The sequence below is a fragment of the Saccostrea cucullata genome, unplaced genomic scaffold (assembly GCF_032062105.1).
Source record: "Saccostrea cucullata isolate Sc308-1 unplaced genomic scaffold, CSIRO_AGI_Scuc_v1 ctg4182, whole genome shotgun sequence".
Taxonomy (NCBI): domain Eukaryota; kingdom Metazoa; phylum Mollusca; class Bivalvia; order Ostreida; family Ostreidae; genus Saccostrea; species Saccostrea cuccullata.
The window spans coordinates 16411-33671 of NW_026923522.1; the positions used below are offsets into that span (position 1 = coordinate 16411).

Sequence of the window (17261 nt, forward strand, 5' to 3'; positions counted from 1 at the left end):
GATGATAATTTTTTTTCTTTAGAGGAGACTTAATTTATGTTACAAGTTTAGAAAAAATGTTAATTCTTAGAATTTTTTCTCTTAAGAACTGGAAAATGAAATAGACTTGATAAATATCAGTAATATTTCAATATTATTCCAAATATGGATAAAACACATTAGTAAAGGTTTACAAATAAAACAAAAATTCAGATTATGTAACCTTGGTGCTAAATGGATAATATATAATTTGAAAAAATATACCAAAAATTAGATTAATTTCATTAGGAAAAGTAATATGGTACTTGTTATCATGAGCCTACATGTATGTAATATTGGTGATTTTTTGTCATTTTGTTTTTCTAACTTTATAGAGAATGAACCTCGGGATTGTGTTTGTTGCTGTTTTTAAAGTATTAGTCTTGTGACTGGATACAAAAATATATTCTGCCGTATAGAATAATACTCTTACTGTGCACAAACATACTCTGAAATTGATACTTAAAGGAAACACGAGGTTCTACTTGACGTGATATAATTTTCAAACAAACTGTTGGAATTCTGATGTACACTTAATATGCTTCTTTATTAGCTGACATATTTTTTTTAATATTTCTATCAAGTAGAATTTATTTAGAAAACCACTACATCAGAAGAAAATGGAATTTTGAGATATAACGACGATGTTTTGTATATTAACAATAATTATTCTCATTTATATGACGACACGATATATATGGACAGATCTCTTTGAAATTCAATGAAAGACATCACAGTATCAGCTACTATCTGTTTAATAGTGGGATTTTTAAGTTGGATGTTTTATTTTGACAAAAGACGATAAAGGCCATTCTACAAATTAATTGTATAACAAACAAGATGTGTTTAGTTTTTTCATCGTCATTATACTTCTGTTGTATAATGTCATTACACTTTCTCCCGCTTATGGTCACAATGGTGTGTGGTAGGATTGGATTTTACAGAGTTAGTAAATAACGATAACTCTTATTGGTTACGATCGTTTATTGAACATTCGGAACTTTCTAGCTTTATGCAGTGATTTTGGAAACGTCCTTGTATGAGTTACACATAGAACGTAGATTTTGATTGGGTAAGAGAGACACACCTCCAGAGCGTGGTGTATTTAAAGTCCAGCATAGTTGGCTAAAAACCTTCTCAAAGGTTCGTGCCAGCTCACTTTTTGATAAGATAGGTGGATCCCGGTCGCTGTCTCTGTTTTGTTCAATATGGCCAATTGTCTGGTTCACTCGTTCAATATTGTCCTTTTTGTTTTCCTTATTTTTATGTCCATTTCTATTGTTAATTTAGAGTTCCTTATTTCTATTATTGGTAAACCGGTAAGGTTAGGCGTAGTAAATTTTTCGTGCAGGGTAACTTTTCTTCGGACTTAGCATTGGGTAGGACGGGCTCTGAACTTTGTACGTCGGTTAGGTAGGCATTTATTTTTATTGAGGCCCATAAGTATAAGGTCGTTAGTACATCAGTTTTCGTTGTTCGTACTGTTAATAAAATACAATTGTTGGCATGATATATTTGTTAATTTGCAAATTCTTGTCATTAAAATTCTTGGGTTAGTATGTCACTTTCGTGAGTATTTGAGATTCAAAAGGTTTATTGGTTAATGAGAAGTTGGTATAAAACGTGAAGTACTATTATTGACAAAGAAAGGGTGTGATATAAGAGGTATTTTTATACTGTCATTTTCGTTACACTGATATCGTGGATTTTCCTAAATTGCATTGATACCATTTAGCGAATTCCGGGTACATTGGTGCCATGAGTGGTACATTAGTTTGAGGGTAAAACCAAATCCTGTCACAGGTGTGTATGTTTTTAAACGTATTTGCTTCTCAAGGGCGGGGCTTACTCTAAGGACGATCAATGTTTAAAGGAAGGCATGCTGATCACTGAGGAATTGATGTTACATCCATTAAAGACAACATTTTGTTAATTCACTCGTCATTATAATGCTCTTGTTAGAAAATATAACCTATCATGTGGCTGTTTCAAGGCTTACGTGTTTCAAAGCAATCGTTAAATCCTTTTTTATAATGCATTTGACTAGGTTCTTTAAATATTATTAATACACAGGGCTCATAGCGGGCATGATTGATAAACAGGGGATGTCTGCTCATCTTAGGCACCCTATCTACTTATATGAATTTAACTCCCTTCCCTGCAGACACGCATTTCAAAGCATATACCATTTCAGATATCGTTTCCCCGTAATCATGCATTTTTTACACACTTTCAGGAATAGATTTAAATTTAATCTTCAACTTAATGCCCATTCCCTTCTATTTTCTTCTTCCGTAAATCTCATAAAATAAAAGTCACCTTTAATACCTTGCACAAAATTAGAATGTTCAACTTTTTTTGGAAAATATTGATCACTTTTCGTATTCTTCAATTTATGTTCGAGAGTAAAGTAGAATTTGTTTTAGTTTGCATTAAATTTGGAAGTTTAGGTTTTCCATACCCCATGAGGGAAGATACTACATACATGCATGATCATTATAATTCAAAGTTCCTTGTGCACTCCTATGCCAATAGCCATTTTTCGAAGAATAATGATGTTACTCAAAATAATGATGTTTCTCTCTAATGCGAGTTATTTACAATTATTTACCTTTGGGACAAAAAAGTTTTACACATAGAACTACAATTTTTTATCACGCTTGAATTCTATTTGAAAATAATGACTGATGGATAAATTGTTCTTAGGGAAAATTAATAAAAATTAAGACGAGTTAAAATATAATTTTTACCAGGAAATACGAAAATAGTATACATAAAATGAACTTTCGCGGAAAAAAGACGGTTAAGATTATGAGTTTAAACGGAAGAAAGCTTTGCAGCTAAACAGTTCTCATATTTGACCCTCGTCCAATCAAGGAAAATCACCAATTTCCTGCGTAAAAAGTATTACTATATATGGAACAAGAAATAGATTTGTGTTTTATATAATTTATTTCTAGTTATAACTGCGGCGTTTTACATATAAATCATTTGCAATTTTTTTGCTTATGGAAAAAAAGACTCATAAAATAACTGTATCTGTAAATAAGCGTTTTTCAAACCGTAAATAAACATAACATCCTTTTGTTCTCTTCAATTATATATAACGATATTGGATAACTGGCCGAGGGAATTTTTTTCCTTTTCCGTTTTTATTGTTTTTATTGTTTTTTTTTTTGTTTTCGTTTATTTTTTTATAAAAGGAATTATAATTGTTGTCTTCACCCAGGAAAAAAATTCAATTTCAACCAAATGATCAAATTTCCTTTACAAATGAAGAATTTTTAGACGAACTCTTGACACCAAAATTCTCCACGATAATATACATTGTCTGGTCATTATCAAGTTTGGAAAAGTAGAACAATGGTTTCCTCATTCCACTTTTAAATAAAGGAAAGTTGATGGTCATTAATTCAAAACAAGTCAAATGAATGACAAACTGTAAGCACACATCTAATTTGTTAAATTAACTAAGGATAACAATGTTTTAATATGAACCCGCAATATTTGTGCACATCCATGACTAGAAAGGAATACTATATATTAGTATTAACTTGCACATGTATCTTATGCGGCAAATTAGGAGAATATATTCCTCTTCATACCTGACAATACTTTTAACAAAAAATATCACAGGGAAGAAGTCAATTAAACCTTATTGATTTTAATTCATTATATAAATTATTGTAGGTGGACAGATAACAGAATACAATATATAACTCAGGAATGTTAATTCTATTTGTAAATAATTTAGTGCGACATGAACTGATACAATATACACAATGCTTCTCTAAGTGGTACACGTTTACTACTTCAAAGCGTCTAGTGCTTACGTATAATCACTTTCTGTGTCCAGTTCAACATGATATAAAAGTGTTAACACTTAAATGATGTAATACTGTTTATATACATACAAGGGAGATAGTGTTTACTGTTCTATCGTTATCCTTTTTACAAATACACATCTATACATTTATTAAATAAATATTTGAAAAATATTCACATACAGAGATGTTTGTTTTTCATTCACTTTTTTCATGTTATTAAATTATGACTCGAAATGTTCATGTTTTATGTTCATGAAAATTGGATTTTTATCATATAATTGAATGAGAAGCAATTTTTTGGTTGTTAGCTAGTTTTTCGGACAAAGTTAATTGGCCAGTGATATTACAGGAAATGTTTACTCTTAACAGATAGTAAGGTTCATGGGTCCATGTGGTTTTGAGAGACTTTACGGAGGGAGTGTTATTTATTTCTAGTATATATTAAAGGATATTAAATAATTACAGAATCACAAAGTTATGTAATTTCTTTAAAAAAGAAGTTTTGCTTTAAAAGCATAATTTTTTGACATATTTTATTCAATCAATCATAATTGTACTTCTGTTAAACAATATAAGCATAACTTGATGAACATTCTCTTCCTTTTTTCTTAATTCATACTTTTTCTTTAAATACTCAGTCAACAGTTTATATTAACAGAGGGAAAAGTAATATCCATAAAATTAATTCACATCCCCCCCCCCACACACACAGAGAGAAAGAGATGGCATGAATACTAAGTACTAACACAACCCGTTGATGACACTTCAGTATAGCGAATTATTAAACACACTACATCAATCACGTGTTCACCGGAAGTCATTTCTTAATCTACAGCTCACTACACAGAAATTAAAACATTTTTATTCTCTTCCCCTTTGTGACTCTATGTTGACACTGTTATTATTTTAGCAGATATGGAGGAAGGAAGTCTTATTGTCATAAAATTCTGAACCATTGTCAGAAAGTTTGTGTGTACGGAGGTCAACCCATAACGCTGTAGATAATTTTCACTGTTTGTTTTGATGTTTTAAAAATATACACATGGCTGAATTCATGATTCTATGCCTAGAACTTGCTGGATCATTATGCTTTGTTCAAGGTAAGAAACAATGTAACAAAATTTAGTACACTGGTTTATATCGAATTTATAATTATAGCATTAGCCAAGAGGAGAAAATAAATACATGTACTAGTATATAACCATTTATATTTCCAGAGGCGTGGATTACATAATACAATATATATCAACATTGAATAATATTTTGTTTTTGAAAAGTGGAGATGTAGTTTCGAGTATATAGCAATAACTTATACATATATAATTTGATTTTATTTACGTTTGACGAATAAACATACTACTTTCTGAACAGTACGTACAGTCAAACAGTTTTTGTCCTCTTTTTCAGTCGTGAAATAGTTATAGAACTATACACAGAAATCATTCTGTTTCCATCATTCTGTTTCTCTCCCCCCCCCCTTTTTTTTTATCTCAGAATTCCTTCTAGTCTTATTCGGATTGTGATGTATTCGTAGATTATGACGGACAGAAAGTAAAGTCGGCTTCGGTATAAGAAAGCACCAATTTACTGACTATTCGGACATATTAGCACGTTTTTCGTATCACTCCCTCAACAGCAACTATTTTCTTCGTCTGTGCCTCGGGAAATGCATCTTGGAGGGTGGGGGGCAGTTAATAGGTATCTCTTACCCCAATTTCTTTTCTGTCCAATCAATTTTTGAATTCATCTATAAAAAGTAACACATAAGCGTCGGAAGCATATAGAAAGTGGGGGGTTAAACCAACGAAAAAAGGTAAGTCCTATTTTTTTTAAAGTTTACTAGTATATTATATCTATCTTGGAAGAAATAGGGCGGGGGGGGGGGGGGGGGCTAAGTCTCCCAGCCACTACCCGCGGTTCCGAAGCCTATGGCCCAAATGGCTTCCGACTTAAGTCTTAAGGTTGGCTTCTCATGTTTAAGAAGAGGCCCAGAACAACGGTTTGGTTTGTGAGTGATGATAGGTGTTGGTCATAATAGGAAGTCAAAGATTTACATTTATAAAATATAGAAAGATATTTTTAAACAAAACTTCTCATTAACCTCTGGGCCAGAAGAGGTGAAACGTATGTGAAAACAGAGCGAGGAAGTTTAGATGAAAAATGTTAATATAAACTGTAAAATATACCTCACTGTGGGTAGTTTCGAGCGGACTGGGTTCACAGTATTATAACTAAAGGGAAATCTGAAGAGTAGCAGGTGTACATGTAAAGTCACATAGGTGAGCGTTGTTGTCCGCGAACCCCCTGTTATTATTTTCATAATATTAATTAGATTCTGAATTTCTTTTTTCATATCCTATGAGCCTTATAAAAAGATAGTGAAAATTGGTTTAATTTTCTAATGTTTTTGGCTAGAATAATTTGAATTTAAGTAAATTCATATTTCGTTGAAATGTTTTTAGTAATATTCTCTCGACAACTTTATTCTTCTCCTTTAGGCAAATAATGAAATTTAGACAATTAATTATTTTGATCTTTAATAATTTTAGGACAAATTTTTAAAATATCAGCAAAATTTATGGATGGAAATCTGATATTTACATGGAGCAATATATCAGCAACCCGCAATGATATATTCATCACTAAGGATTCTCAATCCAGTGCTTGGATACAGGTGTATGATGACCAGTACACTGTGGAAGATGTACTGCAATATAAATCTGTAACGATCAAGGTACGGGAGTTGAACACATACCCAAATTATGAAGAATACAACAAGACATTCAAGGGTAAGAAGAATGATACCATAGTTTTATACATTCATGCCCCAAAGAGATTAGTTGATAGGTTATATTAAAGTACTGAAAGTACCGAAAATCGGGCTTTAATCGCTCGAGTACATTCTCTAATCCGAAAATATATATCATAATTATTATACATATAATAGAATAAAATCATTATATATTTTAAACATTTTTAATGTTTGAAATTTGTATAATTTACTTAATGATTTACAATAACCCATCTACGTATACTGTAGAAGTAGTTTTTTCCGTGTGGTATTCATTTATGCTATCCCGTGTGTAGAGGTTCCAACTCCCCGTCGATTTTCATTCGGAAGTCACTTGGAATGACTTGGAACTATTTGAAAGCATTTGGAATTCTAAGTGCTTCCAAGTCATTTGGATAAATTTATAAAGAAAAAAATCTATATACTTCCAGATTTGACCAAAATTGTCATGGTCTGAGAAAATCAGAACGATCAAATAAGGCATGATGATTATAGTTTATCATGTGCTGCGTAGTTTGTAACACATGAAGAAGAAAATATATCCCTTACCTAAAGATTATTCATTTTTAATAATATCGATTTAATTGTTGAATTATTTAATTTTTTATTCCAGTTAATACACAAGAGTCTAAGATTGGAGAATCAAGAAATATTTCATGGACTACAGATTATTTCCCTAGAGCTGGACTTTACTTCATTTTTCATGCATATAACGGTTCGACAAAACAGATAATGCAGATAGGGGACAGTGACCCGTCTACTGAAAAGTATGTTTATCACACCCGACCCCTTAATTCTGTTAATATACAGTTTGAGGTGATGCATATAACATTACAAGATGCCGGATATTACGTAGGAGGTACGTCAGAGGCGAATGCTTGGTCAGGAAGAGGAGGAACTGTACTTGTTGTGTCTGGTAATTTTTTTCATAGAATCTTCATAACTTTTCTGACTCATGCTTTCACACCAAAGAGGGAATTGGAATGTAAGCAATAAACTGCTATTGCGTTTTTTTCTTTAAACTGTTGTATATATATAATTCAAACTTTTTGGGTTCGTTTAAAATGTTGATACAAAACATTTCAAATGAAAGTGATAGAATTTTTTTCAGAAAACTATTCGTAAAAACTAAAACAGCATATGTCTTTTTTTACAAAAAAAAGTATATTAACTCCTAAAAGAGAAACTTTATCTCTTAAGTTCCTTTAATTTCTAATTCATCAGCACTTTCTTTACAATCAATTTAGGAATACCAGTTAAGCCTATTATATCTGGGAATCTGAATATTCAAGTCAGAAAATATGCCTTCTTGAAATGTAAAAGTAGATCTACATCTGCTCCGTCCTATTACAAGAAGTTCCCGCCATTATCGTATTCATGGTTTGTCAACAACACCAGGCTAGACAGAGAAGTTAGAGATACTTACAACTTTATTGTCACAAAAGATGTTAAATACAACAGATACAGCTGTCAGGCAAAGGAAACCCTAGAATCAGAAAAAAGTGACGAAATTAAGATGAACCCTTTATGTGAGTAATAATTCTTTAAAGATTTTATTCTGGATTGAAATTACTTTAGCGTAAAGTAAATAAAATGACATGTTCAAATAAAGTGTTATAATATATGTAATTTGATTGATTCATCAGAAAATTCAAGAAAATATACAAATCTGGTATTTTAAGCAGTGGAATTTTAATATTAATTAGAGTGACAAGTATCAGAAAAAGGACATGAAAAGTTTTTGGATGGTACTATTTCTTTTTAAGATGGTCCGGAAACTGTACTTGTAACCCCCGAGCCACCCAATGACGAACTAAATATTCATGACGGGGACACATTTGGTCCATATAATTGCTCAGCAGACTGTAACCCACCCTGTTCCGTGCAGTGGAAGTATAAGGATCCGTTAGGGGGTTTTAGAGACGTTACACCCCTTGGGACGTCTTCAGTTACTGTACCAGAACAAAAAGCAAATAGAACTAGAATGGAATTGATAAGATGTGTAGTTAACGGATCTGAAGGCAAAGAAACATCATCCATCAAGCTGAACATTCAGTGTAAGACTGTTTTAAAACATTGTCTCCAAAAATGTGCTACACAAAAAAAATTGCAGAGGAGGGAAAAATCAATACCAAAACATCCCTACAATACCTATGAACCGAAATAAAATTGTGTTCAGTTTTGCTATATCATGGTTTAAATATAGAGTTCTTCTCTATACTTTAAAAGAACAAAATATATTATTTTTTTTGGATAAAGGTAATAATTAGGGACATTATCATTATTAAAAAATTTTAATGATTAACATATACATGAATACATAACCAAAGCTTTGTCGTGAGTCCCTTTTTAAACATTATTTGTCTCAGTTGTTTACAACCCAGCTTCATACAATTACATTTCATATTTCTTAGGCACTTAGTTTTGAAGTGATCGGATACGGCATGATAATATGACTAGTATTTATACCTGGCAAGGCGAAATTACTTACTTAACATGTCGTACTAAGTCGTACCAAGTTACCACAACGCTACTTACATGTATGTAAACCTATAGGGTTAAGCACAGACATACTGTTTGAACATTTTAAACTTAGAAAATATTAATATCATAATCATTTTTAGTTATTAGCAGTGAAGGTAAAATGATATAAAAGTTTATTAAATCAGAATGTATATTATTAGTGACGCAAATTCGGTGACTTTATAATTGGAAAAAGGACTTTATTTTGTGAACAATTATTATCTTGTCAAAACAAATTGGATTTTGGTGTTGTTCAAATGCATTATAATTTGTTAGATCATTTTGTAATGAAATTGATCCGAATAGACCAATCAAGCCCATCGATAGTAAGTAATAAAATTTGAACGGAAATACAATGGTATTATTAAGAGGTTTGACTAAGAACAATAAAATTGGGAACTTTGAAGTAAGTAAGTAAAAGAGCTTAAGGCTAGAACTCCTGTGGTGCAGAGATGCGGACTGAGCCCATAAATATTAGTAATGAGTGTTTACCTGTATTCGAGGGTGGTGCCATGTTGGGGTTCATAGCTCAACGGACAGACCTATGGACAAAGCGTAGGTGGTTAGTGATGGTGAATTAACCAATGAAATGCATTTTTATATCCGGGACCATGGATACCCACTGAGCACAAAATACCCTGTTTTAGTCAGAAAAGAGTATTCCCGCTTTTATTCCTATTCCCGGCTTTATTCTCAAATTATTACATCTCTTTGGCATTTTATTATTTTGGGAATCATTCTTTTGGACTTTGGTTTATTTATTTATTTGGAGTTCGGTCTTTAACTCTTTATATTTGGACAGACCCTTTGGACTTCAATATCAAAAATGTATTGGTCTTTTCTGATCATATTTCAGGAACAAATATTTCTAAAACTATACGATCACGGAAAATTTGTAAATTGGATTAATTTAATAGACTTTTGAAATCAACACAAGTGTCCATTGGCTTACACTTAACGATTAGATTATTATGTCATCAATAGTGATAGATTTGTTAGATAAAAAATGTATAGTTTTCTTAATTTTCTAAATTTGTTCTTTCCGCTTTATAATGTGTCTACATTGAACATTTTCATATCACAACGTGATTCCTGAAAAAACATTTAAAGAAGAAAAAGCATTTTTAAGTGCCTGCTAGGTACAGAAGTTGATTACAATATTTGATATTTCAAAAATAAACAGACATTTGGCGGGTTTCTATTTATTAAAAAAAAGATTTAAAAAGCCGCTTTTTTCTGGGTATTAAAAAAGAACATTCCATATATAACAATCTTGAATAGAATTCAATTGACAGTGTATAAATATTACACTCCTTTCAAACAAGAATACATGGTTGATTTCGTCACAGAATGACCAGAGTTGGGGTGAAATAATACACTTGACATTTTCGTTTTTTTTTTTTTTGCGTCATTCCTTACTGAAAATCCTATTTTTTAGAAACAAATACCGAATTTTAAAAATTCTTTTTATTAGATTTATCGGATCCAAAGGTATATATAAATGGCAATCTTCAAAATTCCCTAACCGTTGATGAAGGTTCTCCTCTATATTTGGCATGTAACATGGAGGGAAATCCAGTTCCATTTACCACTCTAAAAGAACTCACTGCCAACAAGATATTGTGGCAAAGCAGTACAACCTGGTTAAACCACACAATAAGGAGGGAAGCAGTGTGCTCTGATACAAGCACCTACAGATGTGAGGGAAGCTCTTTAGAGTTTGAAAGAAAATATCAAACATTCAATATCAATGTTCTTTGTAAGTATAATAATTAACGATTGTATACGTACTAAAAGAAACACTTTTAAATATTCATTACATTTTTGTACCTCAGACCATCAATATATGTCTACAATTTATTTGTACAGAGATAAAAATACACCTCTAAATGTTAGTTTTTATGTTTAATGTTATGGCGAGTATTATTCGTGGCATAATAATTCACAAATAATATGGGAAGCGATTTCAATTTGGCAATCCCATCAATTCAAAGCAATCTGTGTATACACTAACCGTCCCAGGTATACCACGAAGGATCAGCACACATCAAACAAAGTTTAAATGTGAAAGTTCAAATACCAAACTTCACATATCAAGCATCAAATCTCAAATTCACAGTAGTTCAATTATCAAATATCTCAAAATTTAAATCTCAAATATGTCTCAAAATCAAATATGCATTTTTCTACTTTACATTTTATATCACTGTCACATAGTACTAAACTTAATTGTGGTTCACACATTAACACAGTCCAGTTGAGTATAGTAGAAGTTTCCCATAAATTTTGTCAACAGTTGGCTTGGTATGTCAATAGCTGCAGTATTATGTGTATACTGGCACAATCTGCAGTCACCCCACACATGGGGGAAAGCCACAAGCCAACTGATTCACGCAAAATACTGCCGAACACCCCAATAATTTGTTTAGATTGAACCATGTATTTATTGCATACCAGACAAGTTAAGTGTTGGTGAGGCCAACTGAATTTTAACAGCAGTGCTTACATGTATAAATAAACTGAACCCCTCCACAAATGCCCGGATAATTGAAATTTTATATTTTAATTGGCCTGTTTGTCTAGAATTAGTCCCTTCCACCACGAAAGACGACCCTACAGGTGACATGAACATAAGCCATAGTTCAGATTCAAAAGTGCACATATTAAATATTAATATTTTAATTTTTAAATAACTTATTTTCTGTAGATTTTCGCTTAAATTTGAAAGAAAGACTTTATGTTTACAAATGCAAGCCATCGGTTGCTTAATATATACTCCATATCACATGGTTTTAAAGGCAACCCTCGCCTCGATATGACGACTATAGTAAAAGCCAACTATCGTTCCATGAGTGGCCCGGATGTTATTGTTCCTGTGACTGTGCCAGTAATCGCAAACCCCCCGATATCTCAATCAGGGATCAAGTGGTCAGGTCCGTCGGCGACGTCAATATTGACCAATGTAGATTTACAAAGAGATACTTTTATATACAAACAACTGATCATAAGCAGTATCCCCATTCCTGACCAGAGAGCCTTTGGAAACTATTCATTGGTGTACAGAGGAAAGACGATCTATGATATCATAATTAATGCGGCAGGTTGTATTTTTTACTTCAGTGTTTGAAATTAATTGAGTTCAAGTTTTCTAAATGAGTTGATATCTGCCTTTTTGAAGCTAGATACATTAAGAGTTCAAAATTAATGTACACTAACGTCTTACTTTTGATGCAATATACAGCTTCTTGAAATTATTTTAAAAAATAAGCATTTTTATCGAATGCAATTTGACTTCATTTCATTACGAATCCCTACAGCTGTAACTATCATTTATAAGATAAGTCAAAGAACATAAAAATAATAGTTTTCTGAAATTCCTTTGCTTGATATGTAAAATGACTCGTATATCTAAAATAAATGACTTGCTTCATTTTTTATTGAACATGGATGTTAAAAGTTTTTTTTTAATCAAATGTTCCTGAAAATTGAGCCCGATCAATAAAATTTAAAGAATTCATAATTTACATTTTTAAAATCGTAGGCACCGTTTATTAATTAGACATCGACCAATTAAATCAAAATTTTACTTATAAAAAATTCAACTTTCTTTCTTTTTTTGACTTTTTTTCCTCAAATTTGATTAAAAAAACATCAACATGTAACCAATGTATGACACGCATTTTTTTTTTAATTTCCCATTTTACAAATACACTTTTTTTATTTAATTTTAAGACATCCATCTAGAATAATGAAATGAATCCCCACTTACAATATTCAAATATATTAACCTTGACTAATTGCATGTACTTGTGCTTTTACACTGTTACTTATTTTACTTTGTAAGATAATCCTCAACCTCCTTTAAATTTCAACGGATATTCTTACACCCCTGGATACATCAATCTTACCTGGATATCAAACTTTAATGGAGGATTGGACCAATTCTTCCTCTTGTATCTTAAAGAGGGGTCCAACTGGAGAGATATAAAAAATTTAACAGACCCGGGGGAAGGTGAAGTTGGATTCTTTGACCCAGGACTGTTGAATACAGGACAGGAATACTGGTTCCGGTTGGAGAGTTGTAATAAAATCAACTGTTCAAGGCCTCCTGAAATAAAGGTCAGAGTTCAAGGTAATTAAATAACTGGTTTGTAATATTCTATCCTTCATTTATTAACCAATCTTATATTCTTTATATGCCACAGAGATTCAAACATAATACATTTTAAGTGTGTAAACATAATAATAAGTTCGAAACTAAGAGCACTAACTGTAATTTGCCAACCAAAATGACAATGAATGTACAGGTAAAAAATAATCATCAATTAACATTGGAATGGTGAACTTAAACTGAGGTAAATAACGCATTTATTTATTAGTTAAATAAAAGCTTTCATTAATATTTATGGCGACGTGCAGTACTCAAGCTCAAAACTTAATTAAATTGAAACAAATCAGATGCAGAGTTTATTAAATAGAAATGCAAATCCCTTACTTCAAAGCTAAATTTTATAATAATGAAATTAATATCAATTTGAATAAAAATATTTCAGATTATCAGTACGTCATTTCTACGGTCCTTCGAAATAGACCTTTATATGAAAAAAATAATGGTTCGAGTCTAGTTTAATCTGATGATCCGAGCCTATCATTTCGACATGATACGACCACTTAGATCTGGTTACTGTTATAACCAATGATATTAAAAATGCAGTCTTAATCTGAAGATAATTCTTTAAAAAGTTACCCAAGTAAAGACACTTTCAAAATCAGCGCTAAAAATTAAAATGCTTCCTAGTGATATCTTAGTCCTGTATCTTCGATAACATGTCTGCTGGTTCATCACGTTACTTCCATCCAAATAATATTATAGCAGGAACAGGATTTTTGAATGAACTACAATGTAAGTTTAACTTGGAAAATAATTTTTATTTTAGGCATTTAGCTCAGATGACAAATAAAAGAATAAGGTATTGTTTCCGTATAAATCTTGCCCTGTGAAAATCTTAAATATGAAACTGGTGTTTCTAAATGCTAATTTTGATGTGATGAATATGTTTTCCCGTATTTTTTCCTAAATGGAATTTTTCTTCCAGATAATATTGTCCACAGGCATTGCTCATAAAGATTTATGATATGTGATTTTTCTTAGAAATTTGCACAATATATAAAAATTAAAGTAGACGACGGCTGTGTACACTATTTTAGAAAGGAAAATGAACTCTGAAATATGTCATTTAGAGGCTTTTTTCAGTTTTAATAAAAAGAGAAATGCATCAGAGTAATGACATCATATTTATAGAATAGTTGTCCTCCTTACCATCTTTTTCCTGATCTATCAAGTCGTCATAATCTCAACAAATATTTAAGCCAGTTTTAAATCTGTTTGATGAAGGATATGGAGATAACGAAGAGTATTCAATCTCAAAGTCCATTAAACAATATACCAATATAAGAGCAGAGCAAATACGGACCTCCGAAACATCAGAGGTGGGATCAGGTGCCATGGAGGAGTGAGCATCCCATGCCGACCGGAAATAACGGAAACAATCCGTCGTCAATTCAGTATATAAATAATGGATTAACAATTGGTATGAAAAACGTCAGTCAGCATTTGACTCAATGATAAATTGTATTTGCCGACAAGGTTATTGTATCGACCAAAGAACGACTATTACGAAATGATGACTTTAAACGAGACTGTTGATATTCTTGTTTCATCAACTTGCTTGTCAATAATTTACCTCGTTTAAGAAATTGTTCATAAGTAGAGCATGCTCTTGCGAATCAAATCAACTGAGATATATATACTCCGTATGCAGGTGATGAAGATATATTGCTGCATAAGTAAGGGAATATGACGTTAGAAAAGTTAAAGTCATCACGTTTATCATATAGCTTGGTTGTTAGATTACCATTAGTGTCTTTTTCAAGTAAAATATCCAAGTATGAAGCAGAAGTGTCGGACTCTGTGGTATCTTTTATCTGAATCTCACCAGGATATATCGTATCGACGTAGGAATGGAAATTAACATTATTAATTGACAATACAGTGAAACCATTTTGAAAACATAATATAATTACGACATGATAAGGCTAAAATAGTACCTTCTTCTTTACAGGTGCTATTAGCGATTTAAGAGAAGCCACTACTCAGACGACCTGGGTTGTTGTTGGAGTCCTCATTGGTTTAACTGTTTTGTTGATGACGAACTTTGGTGTTTATAAGTTTGCTTTTTATCGAGGTAAATCTTTAAAATTCTTAATCTTAATTTTTGTTATTTATCTTCAACTTCTATGAGAATGCTCGCAAATACAAGAACAATATGTCAATCTTTTAGACCTTTTTTTCTATTTTAATATTATAATAATGTTCTTTATTTTTTTATTTCAAAAAAGTGAATATAGCGCATAGCTTAAGGAAGAATGTCCAGTTCTATAGTTATTTAGCTTAAACAATCATACATACTCGTAATTGAATCAAATTAATAAAGAGGTACACATTGAAAAAAATATACACAAGTTTGAAACATGTAAATACACTAACTTTGATATTGATTATGTCACAGTTCATGAATTAAGTTCGAATTTAAGTTGGTTTAATATATGTTTTACTTAATTTCAAAAAGACATTGAATTAAAATGGCAGAAAAAAGAAAAGAAATGGGTATTATTTAAAAGGGATCTTTAAATCCTTGTGCAAAAGAGATTCATAGATTTGATGTGAGAATTGGAAACGTTGATTATTAAGTTTAGAATACTAGAAGTTTTATAAGATCATATAAATAAGATCATAAAATAATAATCATCGTAAAATAAGATCATATAAACGATATAACGAATTACAACATACATAAAAAGTAAGGATATGAAATAGTAAGTAGAACAAATCTCATATATTGATTGCACTTAAGTTTTTTTCGGTTTAAAGTTTAAGGTCTGTTTTACGTCTGGTTGTATGTCTCTTAGAGTTAACTTAGAGGTTTTATTTGACACAAGCCTGAAAACATTTAAAATCAGAACTCAAAGGAGGGTTCGTTTTAGCCTGAATATTACTGTATATTAAATAGTTTTCTAAAATCAAAGACATAAAGTGTACGCTAAAAGGATGTTTTTTTTTTCTGTGAAAGTAAAATTTCAGAAAAATAGAGATGATTGGAATAATTTATCGCTTAGAGGGGTATTAAAATCAATTAAAAGTTCTTCTGTACACTTTAATTTAGTTAATATTACATGTGATCAATTTTTATGAAAAATACAAGGTTCAGATATCAAACAAACGTGTTTCATGTTAAGAAAAAGTATCTAATTACAAATGTTGTTCGAAAGGTTCGAGGACGATGTCACACTTCGTTATACTACTCTGAAAAAATATAAATAAGTACAACATTATATGTAAAAGTCTTGTTTTGTTGAAGTGTGAAGTTTCATTCCATCGATTAGACAGAAATCAATTTATATCAATTGAAACATGCTTTGTAACCATGAAGCATGTAACTGCAAAGCTACATAACAAATACAGAGTATGGCGTCAAGCATTTTTAAATACTATCCTTATACATTTTTCACAAAACATAGTTCAATTTACAACTCATTAAACCCTTTTTCTAGCAATTGACATATTTTTTTTTTAAAAATTTCTCGCTGTATTATTTTTTGTTGATGTTTTAATTTCCATTTTTGATTTCACAAGATCAGCAATTTTGAAGCAAAAACCACGTTCGCCATTTATTTATTACCACATGTTCGACTAGCTTGTGACCTAATTTTTTATTTCCTTTTAATTCAGAATTTTCCCCGAGAAAAATACAAAATTGCACCGTTATCTGCTGCATGATGACGTTCGGCAACGTCATCATTTTTTTTTTTTTTTTTTTTTTTAATGAGGACTATCTAATTTCCAGAATCGATTTTTTTTCCAAAAGAAGAAAATATTATGTTATAATTGTCCCCCGCTTGAAAAGTGGGGGATATTAATTTGGGTTTGTCCGTCCGTCCGTCCGTCCGTCCGTCTTTCTGTCTGTCTGTAACGCTTTCGTTTCCACACGATATCTCGAGAACCCTTTGAGCTTTTGCAATGAAATTTAGCATAGCAACTCCCA

The 17261-nt window shown here is 31.4% G+C and overlaps 1 protein-coding gene across 7 annotated transcripts in view; it reads left to right on the forward strand.

Annotated features, from left to right (window-relative positions):
* Positions 1-4708: 4708 nt before the first annotated feature.
* LOC134264196 (carcinoembryonic antigen-related cell adhesion molecule 5-like) overlaps positions 4709-17261 on the forward strand; it is a 42556-nt gene continuing 30003 nt past the window's right edge. Inside the window, exons 1-9 of one of the 7 annotated variants that reach the window (XM_062746490.1) lie at positions 4710-4945; positions 6395-6634; positions 7250-7552; positions 7884-8165; positions 8403-8693; positions 10634-10918; positions 11958-12260; positions 13004-13291; positions 15282-15404. In XM_062746490.1, the coding sequence (XP_062602474.1) occupies positions 4888-4945; positions 6395-6634; positions 7250-7552; positions 7884-8165; positions 8403-8693; positions 10634-10918; positions 11958-12260; positions 13004-13291; positions 15282-15404 (2173 nt within the window). In that variant the 5' untranslated portion in view covers positions 4710-4887. Of the gene's footprint in view, positions 4946-6394; positions 6635-7249; positions 7553-7883; positions 8166-8402; positions 8694-10633; positions 10919-11957; positions 12261-13003; positions 13292-15281; positions 15405-17261 lie in introns of all 7 variants that reach the window. The other 6 variants (XM_062746491.1, XM_062746486.1, XM_062746487.1 and 3 more) reach the window with 6 other exon arrangements.